This window comes from Lepisosteus oculatus, chromosome 4 (assembly GCF_040954835.1).
Source record: "Lepisosteus oculatus isolate fLepOcu1 chromosome 4, fLepOcu1.hap2, whole genome shotgun sequence".
Taxonomy (NCBI): Eukaryota; Metazoa; Chordata; class Actinopteri; order Semionotiformes; family Lepisosteidae; genus Lepisosteus; species Lepisosteus oculatus.
The window spans coordinates 59623915-59646065 of record NC_090699.1 but is presented as its reverse complement, the minus strand read 5'-3'; the positions used below and the strand labels follow the sequence as shown (position 1 = coordinate 59646065).

The window sequence follows — 22151 nt, the reverse complement described above, 5'->3', positions numbered from 1 at the left end:
TACAGATGTTTAAAAATATATTTTCACTCCCTGAACATGCTGTGTTTCCCTGAGAGGCAAAGTTTAGTGCAAATTTTGCCCTTTTGTTCTGCTGTGCCCTGTCAATCTGCTGAACTACAAAAGACCAATGCAAACTGCATTCTTCAGGAGAATTCCCAAGTTCATGAGAACAAGGAAAATGGCTGCTTGCCATGAAATACCCTCTGAATGTTGTTCTGGACTGACCTTGCTTAAAAATAACATTTGATTTGGAAACCTGTTGCTGTACAAACATGTCAGATTTAATCTTAGTTGAATAAGGTTTCTAAAGCCACACCAGCAGAGTTTAAGTCAGCGTCAGGGGGCATGCGGTTATGAAAATTCAATTAGGTTATTGTTCATTTTAATTTAAAAAAAAATGGTTCATTTTAAAACCCTGGTTTTTGGTTAGTGTTCATAAATAACACAGGGATCAGCTTTTAATCTGTTGGCTTCGATGTTTGTGCGAGTGCATTTTCTTCTTTTGTTTTATAAAACAAAGGCTGAAAAGTATGGGGCTCCTTTCGGTCGCTACTGGGGGTAATGGCTATACTCAATCTGCAACATAGGTTTGTCTGCTTCCTTGTTTTCATTGCTTGTCTGTAATCCAAAGTTTCACATTCTGGCTTGTGAGATACCTGTAAATGCTCTGTTACTTTCTTCAAGCCTAGTTTGCAAATCTGAAAGATTTGGCAAAGCTCAAAACCTTTAGCCATAGTTAAAGAAGGCTTATTAAGTCTGTTACCAGACATTTTCCCAAATTCTATTGACAGGACATGGTTTTTAAAAAATCAATACTATTTTTATGCTCCAGTTCGGGTTTAATTTCTTCTTAAAACACAAACTGAGCTGAAAATTCAGTTAACCTCACATTTCCATTTATGAGCGATAATTTTAAGGCAATCAAATTAGAATTATTTTTATAAATCTGAAACTATTTATTTCCTGTTCAATTACTGGAGGCACCACTTCAGAGGAGGTGACACTTTACATCCATTTCAAAAGTTGCACAACGGTTATTGAATGTTTGACAAAAGAGAAAGGAAAAATCAATTTTCTCACAGGAATCAAATGCTTCTCTGGGTACAATATGAGGCCAGTTGTCCTGTATTAATGTAATTCTGAGAGCAGGTAGAAAATCTGGCTTTTTGGAATTGCACAATGTGAAATTTAGCTAATAAATATATAAACAATGCCATTATATAATGACATTGAAACATTTTACTTTCTTCTTTGCTGAACATGAAAGAACATTACCCATCCATTCTAATGTAATTTAATTTCACATATTGAAATTTCATGTGTAAAGGAAAATGTATGCTATACTGCCACTGGGATATGTGGAGCTTCTTAATTGCTTTTTGCATAATGAGGGTCCTGAGAGCAACTTGATAGTATATTTACAGATGCATTTACAGATGTTCATGACTTGCCACACAAAGACTTCCCAAAGTTCCCAGTAGCAAAATAATATTCATATCATGACTTCTATGAGGCTGTTTGGCAGGAGATGAAAGGCCAGGAGATGATTTTTTCCAGTGAATGTTTAAATGTGGCACTGAAATATAAAATTGCCTTTATAGCATCACCAAACAATAATGTAAGTTACAATTTAAAAGAGGCTATGTGGAATATTGAAAGAATTTTGATAAGATTAGTTGACATAAACTTGTTTTTCTTTAATTCAAAGGTCACAACACCCCATCCTCCACCCACTTAAAGAAAACTTTACACAGACAAACTAAAATTCTCAAGGGGGTGAGGTCCAAGGTCTAACTTTAATAGAACCCCCGTCTGCACTCCCTCGCTTTCCAATCCCATCTGACAGTTCTGTAATTTCCTGCTTCCCACACCTCCTAAGTATAGTATAAAGTCCCTAACTAAGACAACCAAGACAGATATTGTTACAAGTGCCACTTTCTGTGACCTTAGCAAAGGGTAGTTACAGGCTCCATTGACTTAGAAACATAGAAAATGCATTGAAAAGCCAGTCTGCTTGGGTCGATGGGATTCTAAAACAAATATCGATGCTCTTCTAAGAAATTATCACCAGTCTATGTCATCATTCATTTTGTTCATGGGGCTCACAATCCCAAGATGAATTTCTTTAGCATAAATGTACTACATGAGTCACACAAACAAAATTAAAGATAAAAAATGCAATTGTGTAGGCTTTATTGCAGTTTTAAAATCAATACATAATGCTAGCATTTTTTACATCCATTGCAGACATCAGAAAACAAGACTCTTATAGACGTGTCAAGATCATTAAAGAGGAGCCAGCAAAAGCCATTTAATCTGGTCAGGAGACAGGAGAACTATTTGCTCATTGACTGAGGTTTTCTCTTCGGCCACAGGTCACAGGTATGGTTATTAATGGCCTAAGTGACAAACTAAAGTATTTCAGTTGTCCAGTAGAAGCATGCCACTCAGACCCTAATGCTGGAAAACTATTCTGTTTTACCTAAATTAAAAAAGTGACGTCCACACTAGAGCCTAGAGGCTCATCAGCCCAGAGCTCATCCTAGTTTCCATAGAATCAAGTAATGTTACACTATCTGCAGGTGGGACATAACCAAGCAACCTTCTACTATAAAGGAGCCTTAACCTTCAGCAAAAAATAAAAAAATATAAATATAAATTGACTTCTATTGCTTCTATATCTGATTCAATTAGGTCAGGCCCCCGTGTAAGAACTCATATTTTTACCATAGTTCATATCAGCCTGTAAATGGGACAAACTCCATTATAGAATCTTTAAGTAACTACCAGCTGTTTCCAATCTGCAGTGAAATGTAAATTATAAATGACGTATAATAGGTTTATTGTTTTGCAAATGTGCACAGTTTGTGCGTTTCCCCAGCCAGAATCGATTAGACTGACAAAGGGAATAGCAAGGAGCATGTATACTGAAGACTCGAATATTACAGAGAAATGTCATTATAGGCAGAGAATTCTGAACGAATAAACTAAGTAAAAAAAATAAGTCAAAGTTGTAACCTCTCCTGTGCTGTTCTTAATGAAGGAAGGAACGAGGTCTAGATCTTGAACTTGAACTAAATCTTGTTCGCTAAAAAAAAAATACTAGGAGCCTACAAGATCATGAATAAGCAACACCTATTATTACAATGTTAGATGACAGAAATATCCTGCCCATTTACTGTATATTTCAAATATAGAATGGCCAGTTATTTTTGTTATACCCACCCAGTTTTGGACAGCCTATTATGTGCTTTTCAAGTCTCAGCCCTAACTATGAACCCCCTGACCGAACACAGCGGAGAATGAGGAAGTGTTGGCAGACTCTTCCAACCCGCTCACTTGTCTTGTAGCACCCCACAGTCGCCCCAGTCCCGTACTGAAGGCTCATCGCCTGTTGATGAGGAACTGCTTGCCTTGCAAATGTCTAGGAGACCACAGGCGTCATCCTGCCGCTGACAGCGGAGAGAACACTAGCCTACTAAATCATCCCTTACCCTTGACAGCACTCAGCCTGCTTGGGGATTCCCAGTCGCAGTCATGGCCCAGTCATGTGGCATGGCCCAGGTTCGGACCCGTAATCACAGAACTCGATCTGAGCTCAGGCAAGGAACTTTACCAGGTGACCCACTCAGGAAGGCCACATGTCCTGCTTATATTTGACTTGAGATTTATATCAATGGCAAAGCAATTTGAGCTCGGAAACACAAAAAAAAAGTGAACGCTGTCCCAGGTAGAATAGCATTTCTCAATGTTATTTCTATTAAGCAGTAAGCAAGTCTCTTAACACAAGATGCTTAAGCAAATGCAAAAAAAAAAACAAGCATAAAAAACATTTAAAAAACCAAGCTGAGATCACACGAATTACCTTATGCAAGTTTCCCTTGGAATCCCCCAGAAACGCAATGATGTGATCCTCCATCACACTGACTGCCACAGCTGTGAGACGAGCTTTAGGGTTCTCCCAGATTGCCATGGTTTCCACGGCTACACGGCTGGCCATTGGGCTGGGAGTGTGGTCTGAGCCGCAGGGGTAGGCGTCTAGGGTGTTCTGCAGGTCAAAAAAAGGTGTTTTTCACCGTCTGAATAGCAATACAAATGTGACATATTTAGGAATTCTTTATTTCTGGTCAGTTAATGGGAGCAATCTAGCTGGTATAATTTTACCTAAGCCATATACTGTAATGCTAAACAGTGATTCATCACCGATTATAACAATTAACTTTGCACATAAACTGGCTTTCCATTAGTGCAGATTTAACTTGTAGAGCTCAGCGTAACTACACCCTAACTTCCAAATGAGGATCATGTCATTTTTTGAAGCGCAAATGTGATATATTTATGTGTTCCACATATGTTTTTTTGGGGTTGATAACCACAAAGAGCGTAACGCTTTGCAAAGCAGTTTGCTTCTCTCTTCCGTCAGTCCTGTTAAACTCTCATTAACTTTCTAGGTTGAGAGAGATCAACTCCCTGATCAACTCCCAATATAAAATAAAGAGTTGAGTGTTGACATCTCTATATGTTATAATCACGCCTGAAATGTGGGTCACATACCTTACAATTCTCAAGTAATGGCAGTTAGACTCATTTATCTCTTTGTTATCCTCATTAAATACACTATGCTTCACTTGTTCACTGTGAGATTAGCAAAGCAGGATATACACTTTAAATACATAAGAGTTTTACTTATAGCGCTGCCATAGGTAGCCAACAAGTGTTTGTTTGTTTTTAACTTTTACAGGAGCGATAATAGAGAAAGACAGTCCAGAACTTAAAAATGAGATGCTAAAAAAAACTCCAAAGGCAAATGGTATCCCCGATTGTCTATTTTCAGAGACTTTTCAGAGAATTGTCTATTTTCAGAGAATACAGTGTACAGCTGCTTTGTTTTGCTCAATTCACTGATATAAATAACTGTCTTCCCAATGCAAGAAGTGTGAACCTAAGCCACCAGGCTGAAAAATAGTAAAGACTATTACTAAACACAAAGAGGCAAAGAAGTATCATTTCATTTACTGTGTTACAAAGAATGTACATAGATTTTGGAAGCTTGACTCCTGTCCTGAGGAACTAATTTTTTTTTTGATCCAATCAGTACCTAACCCTTTATTTTAAAATGCAAGATTGTTAATGTTGCAAAATGTGAACGTTGCTTTAACCTCCTTAAACTCTAGAATAAATAAGGCTGTGAGTGCATTAAAAGCAAAGCATTTGAAACAGTGTAGCTAATCAAGTAATATGACGCAAATCTATCCTGGCAGGAGCAAATTTACTATATGGTAGTTTACCTCTGGGGAAGAAATCCCTATGAAATGTCCTGTAAGAAGCCTACTACATGAGCTTTAACTCACAACCGCAAAGACTGTTGGACAAAGCTAACAAGCAAGGCCAATTTAAAATGGAAGGATGTCTCACCAAGGGGAGGTTTGCACAGTTGGACTTGACCTCATACTCGATGTACGCTGCCTCACCACCTCCCTCGGAGCGACCGTCCCGCGTGTAGCACAGGTCGCGCGTGCTGTTGATCTGGCGGTTGATCTCATCCAGGGTGTACTTGCACAGCGCCGACTCTTCGCCCGTCTTCCCCGTGTTCGCCTCTCCGGTGGAAAAGACACCAACCAGCACCTCCTCCAGCATCTCCTGGCGTCTGGCACCCGGGCGCAGGCTTGGCAGGCCCAGATGGGCTGCCTGCAGCAGATTATACCTTTTCTCCGCCGTCCTGCACACCAGAGGCACCTCGACGTAGGAGTAGTAAGAAGTGTCATCCAGGCAAATCCGGGAAACATAGGTCTTGTATTCCCTAGACTGAGATTTGAGGTCCCTGCGGTAGAAGAGGAAGTAGACGGACGAGCGATGGGAGAAGGCCTTGATGAAGTGGTGGTCGTACTCCGAGAGCCGCCCAGCCACGGCAAGCTTCGCAGTGTCCTCGTAAGAGAAGATGGGCTTGGACACCAGGTTGCGGGTGGAGATAGGAGGCAGGCTGCTGGCGTAGCCACGCCCGACAAACAGGACAGGAAGTTGGTCCCTAGATTTGGCCACCATCCCGACTGTGGTCACATTGGGATCGTTGGCGGCAACGTACTGGGTGTCCACTGGCCGCTCTGTCCGAAACAAGATATTCTTAATGGAATCCAAGCCCCGCTTTTCACAGATGCCTTGATGGACGCTGCCACAAGTGATGAGCTCTCCGCTGTAGGGGTTTACCAAGAGCAGCTTGTTGTGGTTATTGGTCAGGCGAGCGTGAGTACAAGCTTTGTCTATAGGGGGCAGACACTCCTTGCTGTCCTCCACAGGGCCGGTTTTTACTTCCATTTTCAGCTGAAGGTCAGAGCTCAACTGGAAAAGGTAGTTTGTGGCTCCGACGTAGACTGTGCCAATCGTGGAGTCTGGATGTAGGGCCAGATGTTCAAACTTGGTACCGTTGCGGGTGAAGATGTCATAACCACTCAGTACGCGACCCCAGAGCCCAAACAGCAAGGCAGGAAAAAGGACCATCCCAGGAGGCATGGTGAACATTCTGGAAGAAATGAAAATCCAATTTCAGTAGAGGCGATTCCAGATGAAACATTCCAACTCAGTTTGGCAATTAAACATTTCTAGCAGTGTAAAGAACGATGTTAGAGCTTTCTCTGGCGTTAACATGAAAATCATAAAATGATATTGAGTAAGCTGTGGAAAAATAAATAGTGTAAGACTTTAAGAAACAATTACAACACTGTTTAACAACACCAGTTGCACCATTCATTCCATACTGGACTGAAGGTCAGGCAGGGGACAGGGAGCAATACCCAATGAGTGTTGAGTGAGGAGATCACAATCACTTCCACTAGTTTTCAAAATCCAAGCCATACGGGGCTTCAGCTCTCAGTCCCTTTTAATAACACATTTCAGCGTAATGGCACTGAATGGTTTTTAAAAAGTCCAATGGCAATCACAATAATGATAAGGAAAGGTCTAAGTTACATTTTGGCGAACTGAAGTGCCAACATTTAGGATCAAGCAAAAAATGAACTCAAACAATTGAAAAGATAAATCATGTAATACTGTACATAAACTAAGTCTATCTGTTCCAAGCAGATGTAGCACTAAAAATGGCTTAACAACAAAGTTAAAAAATGTTAAGTATAAATATCTCTAATTTTCTTACTTTAATTACTAAATCACAGATCTTAGGAGCCATTTATAATTTTACACTTGTACATTATCACTTTCAGAAAGAAAACAAATGAGTCCAAATCTTTATCTGTATTTATAAATGGGAAGGGGGTGGTTAATTTACTCAACACAGACATTTAGAGACTACATTGACTTTTTAACACATTTCAGTAACTTCCTGGCCTGAGGCATAAGTTCTACTTTTCACCTCGGTGCTGCAATATTCCAATAATAAACAGAGTAATGAGCATCGGGTGGTCAGATGTTCATGACGAGTTCATGGTCTACAGGAGCAAAAGTCTGCAGAGGGAATAATGCAACAAATTCCAGTTGTGCGTGAAGCAAAAGAACAACTACTGTACCCAGCCTATTTATGGACAATGTAATGGGACATCAAACATGGGTGGAGACATTCATACAGGCCTAATATCCACCTTTCATGTTAGAGTCCCCTCCACCTCCTCTGACATTGGCATATATACATATACTGTTACAATAATGGTGCTTATGAAGAAATATTGTTTCTTTTTGCACTGTTTTTGCAACTGGTGTCAAAAACCATTATTCACGGTTAGAAGTTGCTATAGACATAGGAGATGAAAGCATTTCTTACCATTTGTCTTTAACGTTCTGTTAGAGAGGCATTTCATCCCTTGTACTTCCAGCACTGAACTTTAATTAAAACATATCCCTCACAAGCACAATCTGAAAGGAAACACAAGCAGAGATGTTAAGTACAGTTTGGAGATCATTAAGTCCTTAACACTATAGTAACCTTTCCAACAAAATGCTATCTAAAGTGAAATTTCAATTACAATCCTCCAGGAAACTCTTAATGACAAATATAACATACAACAAAAGGAAGTCATTCTTATTTGTGCAATTTCAACATATAGGGGTTTGTTACCTGCAAAACAGCACCCAATTTATTAACTACTTTGTTAACTACACCCAATTTATTGGAGCCCTTGAAGATTAAAATAATTGCCACCTACTGAAAGTGAAAAACACAGCTACAGTTATAAGACTTATAAAAATATAAGCATTAGAGTGTTACAAGACCATGTTCGTTTTAGGATTAAAACAACTGTGGAAAAAGTAAAGCAATTAACAGATTACAGAGATGGGATCCTTGCACACCAGTCTGGTTCGCAAGGCAAATAACAAATATCCTCGTCATCTTTAATTAATCTGAGCATAGTACAGCACAAAAATGTGAGTGGGGTACATCTAAAACTAGAAAACTAAAATCCTACGCTTTTGTGTACACATGTATGAGACAGAAAAATAAGAAGGGAAAGTAAATGCAGTACTAAAACATCTATCACTACAGAAATAATGTCATATAAAAATAACAGGATAAGTAGATATCCACTAAGAATTACTCAACCGCAAATATGTAGTTCTGCTATCTGAAGAGAAGTTTAAATGAGGCATGACAATTGAATCTTACAGAGGAAAGACTGTTGCTCTTTCAACACACCTGTTGCTTTAACCTAAAGGGCCTTTGGTTCACTTTCTGTTTACAGGAGCCTTGAAAGAAAATATTTCCACATCTTATCACTAACCTTTATAATTACAAACAGGTTTTAAAGTTGGCATTCTCTGTCTGGCATTATGAACCTACTGGTTGTTAAAGGAAGACAATCCCTTGGCATTGAATAATCATCAGGCAGTTTTTAGAATTCACTGTGCATGTATGGGAAACAAGCAAAACTCATGTATATCTGAGCTGACTAGAGGAACAGCACTGAGGCACCTTACTCAAATGCATTTGGGATCTTGGGGATGCACTACCACCTGGTAATGAATCCAGAGACCTACCCCCATGTGCAACAAAAAATAAAATAAAAGAGAGATTAAATGAGAAACACCTTTAGAAAAATAATCCTTTTCAAGAAATGAATCAAATAAAAAACCCCACACTCACTTGAATGCTGCATGGGCATTATTATCAGGTATGGCAGAAAACAAATTTCAACTCTAAAACTAAATATTCACACATACAGTCCCTGGACAAGGTCAATGAAATGCACACCACATACAGTCATGCAAAAACAAGGACAAGCTAATAAAACAGCTTCCCTCATCTCATGCCCCTGCTTCTCTTCGCTCCTGACTAATTGGCAAGGAAGTGGTAGAAAGAACAGCTAGTTCACACAGTCTGGTCAATGCAGACTGGAAGCTGAAAAGAGACACTATTTTATGCAGAGACACTGAACATTTCATCATTACAGTGAGGTATTTAGGGACTCCATTTATATGCAAAACAACGTTCAGGGACTGCCAGAGTCCATCTATTCATAACATGGAAATCAGACCTTCTACAGCCCTTATTTCATTCCAACATATCCCACCCTGTCCCCCGAAAAGAAAAAAAAAACATTTATTTTAGACATCTTGTTAAATATTTGGACACATATTCGTAGGTGGAGAACAGCTCCTCATGTTGGAAGTTATTAAAAACTAATTTGTGGCACAGTTTCCCTTTCACAAAAAGGAACTTTAACTTTCCAGAACTTTAAAGAGTTGCTTGTAAGTGGCCTACTAGGGGGAAAAAAAAGGATACAAATGTTGAAAACAAAATTAGTTGCATCAAAAACTATCTTTCCATTGGACATTTTGTTGAGACAACTGGATTAATACGTTTCGTACTGCAGTTAATGTATTTATATTTGTACGTTTTGAAGAAACATAGTGCTTGGTACCTAAATCAGTTTATCGTATTTATGTTTATACCTATACAGTATCTGTCAATAACTTTTTACTTTATCTTAATTATCCTTCCTTGGTAGGACCAACCCATCTCTGATCACCTTCCAATATTTCCACAGAGCCCACCTATGATGAAAACACCTGTGGACTGTGTGATTTATTTGTCTGCCTTTTAGTCTATGACAGGCTAATGACCAGTATTGCCCTGTGTCACATCTCCAAGCATCTATTAGAATGAAGAACTCTTCATTGTAAGGCATGGTCTATGCCTCTGTATTTTCTAATGTATTCACACTTGAACTGTATTTTCCTACACCAGATGATAATCTGTGCTAACACTTAAGGAGACACTGGCCTTCTTCTGCTAGAGAGGTGTTTCTAAATATTCCATAATGCATAAGCATGCCTTTTATCTTAAGAGCTGCCAATTAGGTGGACCTAGCAGCTGATCATTCGTTTGCAGAGATTTCTTTGATTAATCTACCGCATCCCAGAATTAATCATAGTTAAGATTTTGTTTGTGCTAGCATTACAGTACCAGGTGGATCTTTGAACCAGGGCGGTCTAGAATTCCAGTAAAAGTATGCAAAATCAAACAGAAAACCAGCATTCAGCTATACTTTCATCAACACTAATTAAAGAAAGAGTTCTAGGTGTTTAATTATGCAAACACTTGATTTCTTGATCTGGATGAATTTGAAGTTTTTAGAATGCCACTAAAAAATCTTACTTAATTATGAAGAGTTGTGATAACAGAACATTTATACATTAAAGACATTGTAATATATACATACAAGAGTGCATTTTGAAATGGATAACTACTATTTTATAATACAGTAAAATATAAAAGTGTAGAAAAGCTTGATTAAGTATAATCCTTTGCCCTAAGTACAGTAATATTCCAGTCAAGAAAGGCAATATTACAGTATAGTCTTTCAGTTGTGACCTCATCTATGATACTGCTTTTAGATCTGGGTTTTTATGAGTAGTGCAACAGACTTACTTCCAATGTTGGCCAAAACCTTTGAAGGTTGAGGTAGAATCATTAGAAATTGGCAGCCAAGGAAAATCTGATGTCTCTGCTTGTTTGATTTCACAACAGACAATAAGACTCACAACTATTATAGACATTACTCATTCTCTTAACCCTATAAACTGATGGTCTTTTTTAAAAACTTGGCAAGTCCAACACATGCCAGTTCTCATCACATTCAATCAATGAATATGAAAAAAATGATACAAAAATATCAAACGCGTACCACAAGAAAAAGCTATGTCTACTTCAGATTACATTTTAATCTTACCTGATCATTTCTTCAAATAAAACCATTATATAAGGGATAATATGCACCTTTGTAAGCACAAAACTGCAGGGCACAGTCTCAGTTATAATTAGAGTACTTTTTGTTTCCATCAATACTTGGATTTGTTTCAAGTCCTTACTAGAGCTATCCTCTTAAATGATTAACAAGGAGAAACAGCATTTTTTTCTGTTACCTGGTTAAAACCTGTCAGAGACAGTTTGAAGAACCTTTTGATGATCTTAAGTCTCGGTGCATCCGTCACTCTGATGGACACAAAAGATCTTTACAGACAACTAGAAACACTGAACGCCACTAGACTGCACAAAGACGAAAACATGTGAAGGACTCTATAGCATCTTTGTTACCAAAGCTAATTTGTAGCCTCTCATCTCACTTCCTTGGAAGAAAATTATCTTTGACTAAGTTATTATATTGGCTTTTGAACAAACATTAACCATCTTTTAATGCAGGCTCATCACTAAAGGGAAACAGGTACAACTTTAAATATATATTTAATTGTGAAATAACCCTCTGTTCTCTTGATGACAGAAACAAGCCTATTCAAAAATACTATTTCCATTGACATTTACAAACTTAACATTTCAGACATAACAGCAAACTGTTTCCTTCCCCTAGGTACAGTATTTGAGCTACCATCAGTCCATCTGCTTTTGTTCTATTTCACAGTTTAAAGAGTACTGTTTCAAGTCAACTGTCATTTTTAAAAGGAAAGGTTTCTGGTTCTGTTAACTTTGTTTGAAGGTAAGGACTTAAGTAACTCCAACTACATTTAAAATGATAGCTTGGGGATGGGGCTAAGCTAAATTAGCTGTTTTATCAATTCACACACATATATTTATGTGTAGTGCATGTTTTTTTTATTCTGTCCATTTTAAATTCATACAGAAACTGAAGCATTCTGGGATTGCTGAAGTAAACAAAACGTGTCATGACTACTGATGGCATTCAGATGGGATTATTATAAATGTTTTATAATAATAATGTTGAATAACATGAAAACAAACTAATCACAAGTGCAGGTCTCAACACTCGGGAGAAGATTGGATTTCATTTGCTCTGACACAAAGCATAACTTAAAAGTAAACAATCACAGATAACCAATTAAGAGAACAAAGGAGATTCCTTCTGAAATGCTTTTTGATGGTTAGCAAGGCATTAAGCCTGGGGGGTTCACTGACAGGGTTTAAAAAGACAGATCACTTTGAAAAGGATTTAGGTTTTTATGTTGATCCATTTGTGTTCCCATCTATGGGATGCAGGTGAGCATTAGAAAGAAGCCAAAGGAACACCTGAATATATACTGCAGAATACAATTTAAGTTGGGTAAAGTAAGATTAAAAGTGTACAAGTCCACTGGTAATTTCTTATTTGGAACACTTGTTTTGAATCCTACTTTCTTGCTGTCCAGAAAAGACTTCAAAGAAAAGTAAACTGAAAAACGGTTGGCCTCAATGAAGTGTTCTGAATTGTTATTGACCCTCCTTTGCCTTAAAGTACAATTTAGGCACTGCAGCCGCCTCTGCTCTTTTTGAAATAACGAGCTGTGGAGCTGTACAGAACTGGAAACACAAGGAATTTCCACACACAAAAGTTCAAAGACTCATTGGTATCTGAATCCAACTACCCAGCCACGCTGATGAGGCCTACTTTCCAGGATTTGAAAAAATGTCTGAATGAGGCTGCAGGAAGTTACTAGTTAATAAGCATCAAATTAAAAAGACAACCAAATGGTTCATTTTCTCTTATATCCTATATTATTAGTTAATATTTTCTAATACAGGTAGTGAAAAAATACTCACATATTTATTATTTTAATAACATCATATTATTTCATATTTATCATAACTTTAACCAGCTTCTAAGTCCTGAATTACCTAAATTATCTCAATGTCTTCAACCATTTCTAGCTTGAGAGCGAGATCATTTTCGTTTAGATACTTGAAACAAGAAAAAAACCTCTCCCTACAACTATTATTTTTTCCTGTATTGACTGACCCTTTCTTATACATCTATTCCTTTTCTAATCGTTGTTTTTTTTTCACTTGTCAAATTATATTAATCTACTGTACTTTTGTTTAAAACTGTGCTTTTATCTCTGTGCAAACTCCTAAGCCTTGTGTAAATGTTAGAAGTTAAGTATTTGAAGTTTAATTTGTTTTAAGCATTTGTTGTTTAATTTGTGGAGCTATCCAGTGATTTTAAACAGAAAATCACATCACAGTATTTTTATAAGCCAGTTTGGAATCACCATTCTTAAATCAATTTGGTCAAGTGCTATCATCCCCATAGGATAAAAAAGAATGGAAACACATCCTACAAAAAACAGATACAATGTGCTTCTTTTGTGATCATAAGGCACAGAAGCAAACAGCAGTGCTGAGATGCAAGTCAGAGGACTGTTCCAGGCAAACTAATAGGCACAGTCAGAGGTATCCCTGTTGTTTGACACTTGCTTTATCCTGGATAAATTCAGTCTGGGATGTGTATAGCCAATATTGTCTTCTTCAGGAGTTATACATTCATTTTGAGGTTTTATTAGTAGATTGTGCCTTCTGAAGAGATTTTAAAGAGAATTTTTGCAGTGCGACTCTGTAACGGTTCTAGATCAACCATCTAGAAACCCTATGCATAACATGCATGGCTCTATATAGTGTTCTGACACGCTGTGCACTGTGAAAAAGAAAAAGATTTTCAGTATTTAACTGAGAATGTGCTGCAATTGGAAATTTACCTCCCAAAAAGTTGAGCTATATACTAATAAGGTGCAAAAGCTGCACAACTCATAAATGAAGCCATGATTTCCCTTCAGAAAGCTGTTACTGAATAAAAAACAAGATCTGAAAGGAATGAAGCAGGAAAGAGAGGATTAAATGCTCTAGTCCAATAGTGCTGATCAACAGATTCCTCAAGACAGTTTTAATGAAGTCAAAGGGAAAATCCTCACAGAGATGTGGTCTTTATTACTCACAGCGCATACCCAAATCACTGGGGTGGGTTCATTCGTAAATGGCAATGAACTGCATGCCCACTTTCAGACAGATAGGTTCCAATTTGAAAAAACAAATCACAAGTTCTTACAAGCTCCACTGCCTCTTGTAGCCAGACAGGTTGGAATGTGGCTAATCATCAACTGAAGCAAGCCCTTTGCCCGTTAATTACAGAACCAAAGTATACCGTAGCAATAATGGTCCATTCAACCCCCATTAAACTGAAAGAAAACTCTCCTTTCTAATTAGGGGTTGTCTGTTTAAAATACACCTAATGTTGTGCAAAAGAAAAGCCCACATCCTCCCACATTAGACAGAAAAGGCTCTTCTGTAAAGCCATAAGGTGTGCAATCCATCAGTGAAATGTCCATGAGCACATTCTAAAAGCAGGACCCTTTTAGCAGAAATAGATGGATTTAATAGAATATAAAAGCAATCATGTTATAAAACTTTTTGTACTGTAGACCCTTAAGACAGTGTACATATTTATACTATGTCCTGTAAAAGCAAAGTGTGTTCATCTTGCCTATAAATGTCTACACATACTGTAGATCTAAGGCAGGATGTCTAGCAAATTTACTTTTTCCCAGCTCCTTCATTGTATCTGTAACTCCAATTAAGTGCACCATGCTCCAAAAGAGTAGAGAGAGGAAAAAAGTATCTTTAACAAATTGTGAGTTTGATTCAGCAGCTTCTTAATTGCTTGCTGAAAGGACAATTTGTCTCTTGGGTGTAAACCTAGCAAAACACCACACAGGACTCATTAGATTTAGCCGTGTTCATTTCCCATGCTTAACTGCCCCTGTGACTGCTGGCCAGATGACAATTTTTATTTTTAGTGCAGTACAATATCTCCTGTTCTTCGGATCTACATCCCGCAATGTCTAATGAATTGAGGGAATATTTTTGCTTCCTTTATAAGGTTTCTTGTTGACTAAAAAAAGGAGATTGAATATCAGGATAAAAAAATGCCTTTTCTTTTTTTATAGGATCTCTTACTTGTGGAATAGCTTTTTAGGAGTAGTTTGTATGTGTTGTATTTTCACTGTGCATTTGGTTTATGATTTCTTTGCTGTTGCTATAGGTTTGGTAACGTTTTAAGTGTCATTTGGCTATCCCTTTCAAAAATTACATTTGACATTTCAAGTCAGAACAGGGACACAGAGGCATGGCAATATTTCACTGTGTTACATATCAAGGTGTTTAGATCTGGATAAATAAACCTTTATCGGCTTGAAAGATTATTCATGCGCTTGAATAATATATTCACACTCTCTCTAAATACTACAAATCTTTGAAATTGCAAGCCAATTTAGTTTCATTGTTTAGCTTCATTTGATTTTCTGCTCAATTATAAAGGTTGCCAAAAAAAATGTTTTCTGAACGACTGGACCATTTTGTGTAGGAATCACCAATTAATTAATCATTCCCTGCGTTTGTCGTTTATCACCCCAAAGGATTTCAAAATTCATCAGATTGTACAAACCCAGAGAGGAAATGAGCTGGGAAACAACTTGTTTAATATTAATTGTAATGAAGCAAAGATTTCATTTACACATTGCTGTGATGGGAAAGTTAGTTTTTTCTCTTGTGAAATGTTGCCTATGTTGTTGATATTAAGGGACGGGATCCTAAAAAAATTATGACAAAGTAAAGTTTACACCTGTTTTTACCTCTAAAGAAAATGACATCATGAAGTTCTCAGATGCCACACAAATCTTCAAATGTAGATTTCGTCATTTAAATGATCGTTTTTGTTCATCAGTCTTTAAATAACTTATTAGTTGCTTTAGAAATATGACTTCAATCACATTTTCCAAATCAGATATAATTCTTTCTATCTATAATTGTAGATTATGTCATTTATAGTTCCATCATCACAGTTCATATAATTTTTAGCTATGGAAAATCTAACTGGCTTTCGCCAAAACTTCTTCAAGACATTTCCTGCATCATGTTTACACTTCCAGAGTTTTCAGAATTATGACAACTTCAACTAGTCTTTTACCTTGCACAAAGTTACTGTAGAAGTATATCAACTATCGGTCAAAATTATTTTGCAGTGAACATGGGAATTCAAAATACATTCTGTGACAACAGCTGCTATTCATCCATAATATTTGAATATTTTCCATAATATCATATCATCTCTAGTATTTTCCCCACTCATAATTTTCCAACTTACTGATTACTAGTGCCAATGTATTTGTTGTTATTCAGTACAACAAACTATTTCCAATTCACACACTTTAAAAATTTCATCTGTGCCAAAAGACATCAATATTTAGAGGCTTGTGGGCAATGAGTCAACTGATAAAGCCCAAGAACAATCAGTCCATACAAAATTCCAACAGACAGTGGATGGAAAATCATGCCAGTGAAATATTTCAGGAGATAATGGGATACCATTAGCACAACACAACATTGCAGATGGTAAAGTAATGTAATGACAAATTATTGAGCCTAGCAAAACAAGCCAGCGACCAGTTTCACACTCTGAATTACCCAGTTTTTAAAAAAAGAATTTGAATCTGAATCAATAAATGCCTAAATAAAATTAATGCAGCTCAATTCTCAAGCCAACAGTGTGTTGAAAAGTATTCCGACTATATAACCAAACCCGTAGTAACTACATAGGCGTTGGCTTGCAAAAGCAGAACAAAGCTCCAGCTTCATAAAGCTCTTTTGCAGATTTAGATAACGTACAGTAGTAACACTTCAGAAATGCATAATGCTAAAGAGTATTCAGGTATTTATCTTCCATGAGGAATGACACCTGGGACATATGAGTGTAGTACAACATGTCTAACTACTCCCTTGCCTGCGGGAGGGAAAAAGAAAAACAGGCTGTATCAGTGCTAAAGGTAATAAAACACAGGGCAAAGGGCACCTTCACTGTCACCATTAACAGCATTATTCAGGGAAGCAATGAACAAGCTGGAACTAGTGCAAGCTTAATCATGATCTTAGCTGAACCACAGGAAGAGAGACAAGCCACTAATTATACAAGCCAAGATGAAGAAAAGGGGTAGAGTGCCCCTCTAGTGTGGAGCAATGTTGCAGTAAAAGTGAGAAATGGACTATGCGACGCGATACCACAGGGATGTGAAAGCCACTATCCGGCAAGTTTGAGAAATAACCCATAAAGGTCTGAAAATTTCTGAAGAGGTGGAACATTTTTTTCCCCCCATCAAAACAACTCAATCAGCTTATTTGTTCAATTGTTACACACATCATTCGGAACAAAACCATGAAACACATGCAAGACCCCAGTTGATCCCTCTGACTTCACTGAACTGGACAGGACTGGCTGAATCATTCAAAGATTTAAAACGGAGCTTTAAAAAGTGATTATTAAGGGGCCGTTATGTTTTCAATAAAGACTTAACGACAAAATTCATTTCAATTTGCCACCCAGAAGTGATTTGTGAAACGGGCCCTGGGAATTTTGTACAGGGACTCTACGCCAGATGACTGTTTGTGACCCTTTTAACACCCAGGGCACTGGGGAAAACTCAGAGTGGTCTGAACTCCTCAGGCAACTTGGATCATGCAGTTATTCACACATCAGACTTCAATGAGTCATGGTACAGTGGGATGGCAGGCCAGAAAGCAGCAGTCAGAAAGCTTGCTTTCATTTTTTAATGCTAAACAGAGGGAAGGGAACTACAGTACGATTCTGGTTGCATGATCCTTAACTGAGGTTCAGAAACACAGTGAGTGGTGTATTCATTGGTTGATCCAACTGTACAGAAAAATGTTAATATATTTCAATGGTCATGCAGAGATGGTTTGGAAAGCTAAAACACCCTCTCCGGATTAAGCTTTAACAAATTTTGCAAAAGTGCTATGTCTTGAGCCACATTTCGGAGGACATCAAACTAGATTCAAATGTACCATAACAGTTACACAGTTACAGTATCCCTTTTGGTAGTTTCTCCTCCATTGTAGCATATGGAGCATTTTTTAAAAAATAAAATAAAACTTAATTCATAATTAATATTAGCCGAAATGTCACTAGAGACAATCTTTAAATATTTCAGCAAACTAGGAGTAAAGCAGAAAGCTCTGAAAATCACCTTGTTACTCTCTCTGATTAAGGTCAGCCGTTCAATTTGTATTTAATCACTATAACTTTCTCAATGCATACAACAGACGTCAAACAAAGTGTCTGCCCTTTCAAACAAGAAATTAAAGACAGAAGTTGTATTTTCCATGGACTTACAAATGCTAACTAGGCATGACTTATCCGTGGGAACATCGAGAGCCATTAGGGCATCACGTGTCTGTGGTGTCGTACTTAGTGGCAGCTGGAAAGCAGATAAGGGTCAGTGATGGATGATAATGGTCAGAAAAAAAAAGAGCTCAATCCCATCATTACAGTGCTGGATTTGCCTAAAAAATCCACCTGATCCAACACTTCAGCTCTTCTGTTCGTGGCCTGATTTTTATATCAATCATGGAAAGCCATTACTACCACACACAGACCCCTCTCCTCCCCTTGACCACCGAAAGAGAAGGAATAAAACAGGTTAATAATTCATGACAGAACAGCTTTCATCCCAGACTGCCTCCTGGGTGCAAAAATGGACTTTGGTTTCTTTCCTGTCTCAGAAGTGTTAAGCGAGGTATAATGATAAGAGGCATATTGTAAAAGCCTGAAGGGAACATCTGCAATCTCCTTCACGACACACTCCCCCCTGACAGTGTCCTGCCGTGCCCTGAGCGTAACCTGTGCGGACTGCCCATTAGAATGACCAGACAGACAATCTATCAGGGTACGCCTTTGTTCACACCAGACTGCCAAACAGCTGTGGCCCAACCTTCAATTCAAGCAATCCTGACATGGCGGCCGACTCAGACAGGGCTCCTAGAGGCCAGCTAAATTTAGTTGCACTAAACAATCCTCTTTCATACACCCAGAAGTTGAAAGCAAAGAACATGTCACATTGCTTAACATGTACGCGAGACAGTGCACAAACCTCAGATGACTCATTACAGGTAGTAAATATCCCCATTTGCAAAAGTGAAGATCCCTGCCACATACTGTAAATATGTGCAGATCCCAAAAAGAAAGCAACGGAATTGTTTCCAATGGTTTCTCTGTCCATTCACAGTATAAATACCACCTTTGGGCAGGAGAACCTGCTTTAGGGCCTACAAGAAAGAAAATAATTCTTTTTTGTCTGTTCTATCTTCCATTTTTGCCACAGTACACCTATTCTCTGTCAGGGTTAATCATTTCAATTGTGTCAGACCTGTGAAGCAGGCTGTCTAATACAAACTATTTTCCACTGTAAATCTACAATTACACAGTGACACTTTGAAGAGTTTCTAAGAAGAGACTTTATTAGGCTGTTGAATAGCAAATTGAAAAAAGCTAAATATTTATAAGACTACACTGAATAAGACTCTCTTTAAAAACCTGAAGGCTTTGATGAGGAAAATGTAACTATTCAGACAGTATAAAACTGTACGATATACACAGTTGGTATAACTTCTAATACGTTTGACTATGAATTGCAGGTAAGCAAAACAGAAAACCGAAACCTTGATACTCACACTTTTCAAGGTTCCATGTTCCGTTCTCTACTCAGACAAGTTTTAAAGTGAAGTAATTGGGTAGTATATCCCAGCAACAACTTCCTTGGTAAGGTTAATAGCTGAATAAGCTGACTAGAACATAAGTTTGCCATTATTAGAGAGCTATGCCATCAATCTTGCTTTTGAGGAAGCCGTTTTACTCATCGTTTTCGTTTTTATCACTTTGATGGCTCGTGAAACCACAAAAGACAGCAAAATAAGGTGAAAATACATCCACTCCCTTTGTACTCAAAGATGGAACTCGTTAATGTCCAGCTGCAATGTTTTTCATGTGCTGCATTTCTCAGAAACATTAACACATTCATTATGACATCTACCCAGATCGAGCAGGCCTTTTGTGTTGTATCAGAGAAACACTTGATTAAGGAGAATTAATGCAGTTCTGAGACTTTGGTCCTTTCACAAAGGGTTCAATATGTTCAGAATAGAAGTAACTATTAAACCTGAGAAGGGTAGGTTGGACCTTTTTCCTTTCTAGTTCAACTATTCTTTCACTTCTATGCACTGCAATAGTAGCTGCTTCAATGCCTCAAGCCAAAACTTCACATAAAAAGTGTTTACAGTTTTAAACAATTTATAACCAGAACTTCTGCGGCTATATTTAACATGGTGGAGGACAGATGTGGGCAAAATGCCATTTCATTTAATATAATTTGTGCACCATCAGAATTTCTGAACCAAACCACTTAAAACATATAGTTTAAAGACGATGTAACACAGACGGCTTTTCCCTCCCTGACTCACAAATGGGGGCCCCTCTTAAATCAGTGATACCGGCGAACCAGAGGGTGGCACTCTTTCGCCAAATCCAGAAAACCAAAACCCCTTTTTTAACGTGGTGGTGGGGGAAAATATCAAGTTGTCTTTTAGATGTAAAGTAGGGAGACTTGCTCACATTTAAAACTCCACACATTAAATATCTTGCCTTCCTTTGTAAGATCAAAAGGTCATGTTTTGTGGCTCAAGTGCTGGGCTCTCAAAATATCTTAAGCTGTGATGAGAAATCAACTGATATATAACGTAAGGAAGTTTGAGTGGGGACCTGTGTCAGTGTGCGTTTGTCGCGAAGTTTCAAGCAAAGGTTTATTCCATGCTGTATAAAGGTTACTCAACATGGCTGGGTAACTTATACTGTAATTGCATTGCTACTGGTACACGTTTAAACAAGGATGAACTGCCCTGCACATTCTAATAATTGCATTGTTTGTTCCAGAAATGCACCAATGTAGCTTCTCATGACTTTGTAAAGCTGCGTTAGGATTATAGGGACAGAAAGGGCAGTTAAACCTGCATTTGACTGTTTCACCTCTGTGAGGCTACATACGAGAAAGGGCATGTAATGTTGTAACCACTTGCTCTCATAAGGGGCACGCTGTTGAAGAGCAGCACAAACAGAAAATGATTAAGATGATGGATGTCTCTTTTACATCCCCTGGGGAAACTTTCACACCTCTACTCTGACTGGATGACACTGCAATATTACCGTAGTGTGTGCACATATTTGTTCCCATTGAAAAAGACACATTAGACACCTCTCCGGTTACCAATCACTCCCATCTGTGAAGACATGCGAGTGCACTACAGGCAGTAAAAGGCAACAATGTCAACACTTGTCAAGTTCAATGCTTTTTGGATGATGAATACTGATTTTGTCCCTGCCTGACAGAGGTAAAAACATGCAATTCTTTCCACGTGAAAACCTGTGTTGCAGAATACCAAAAAGGCCATGCTCCTAAGGCTGGAAACAGAAGGCATACTACAAATGTGTGGAGGTTGTCTTGCTCATATGGTCCCTAGCAACTTCTTGATCCAGGGATGTGATCCAGCTTTTCCTGCAAGGATCCCATGAAATCAGGTTGAAAAACAGTTTCATTCAAGCCTCCACCACCACATGAGCAAAGAAGCAGTAATTTCAGTCCTAAATGTGCATTACCTTAAAATGCCATTAAAAGGGCAGCAGGCCAACATGTTTTGTATAAAAGTCTTACCTCCAATGCACCTTAAAAAAACACCTTAAAAACCACTGAAAAAAACTGGATCCCATACTAATAGCCTAGACACCCCTCAATGCCAGTGTGAGAAAATGCTAAAACTATATAGTGGCCTTTGTACTCTCCATGATTCAGCAATTGGAACATGTGTGGGACAGTTTCAAATGCATCAGTCTTGTCTCCCCCACTGTCCTCCTTAAAAAAATAACACTGGCACTAAAAGAAAAAAATATATAATAAATGTTTTTACTCAGTAAAAACAGAGTTTAAGGAAATTAGCTGAAGTATTTTCAGCTTAAAAGGTGTCTATCTACACTTTCTTATTCACTTTCTCCCTGTTTGAGGAGCTCCAAAACCGAGACCAGACACAAGAA

At 38.0% G+C, this 22151-nt stretch overlaps 1 protein-coding gene across 1 annotated transcript in view; it reads right to left on the bottom strand.

The window, feature by feature from the left end:
• LOC102685597 (plexin-B1) overlaps nt 1–22151 on the bottom strand; it is a 129280-nt gene that overhangs the window by 37917 nt on the left and 69212 nt on the right. The window contains exons 5-7 of the mRNA XM_069189434.1: nt 7769–7860; nt 5416–6517; nt 3866–4048 (exon numbers count right to left, since the gene is read on the bottom strand). Coding sequence (XP_069045535.1) covers nt 3866–4048; nt 5416–6516 — 1284 coding nt within the window. The 5' untranslated portion in view covers nt 6517; nt 7769–7860. The remainder of the gene's footprint in view (nt 1–3865; nt 4049–5415; nt 6518–7768; nt 7861–22151) is intronic.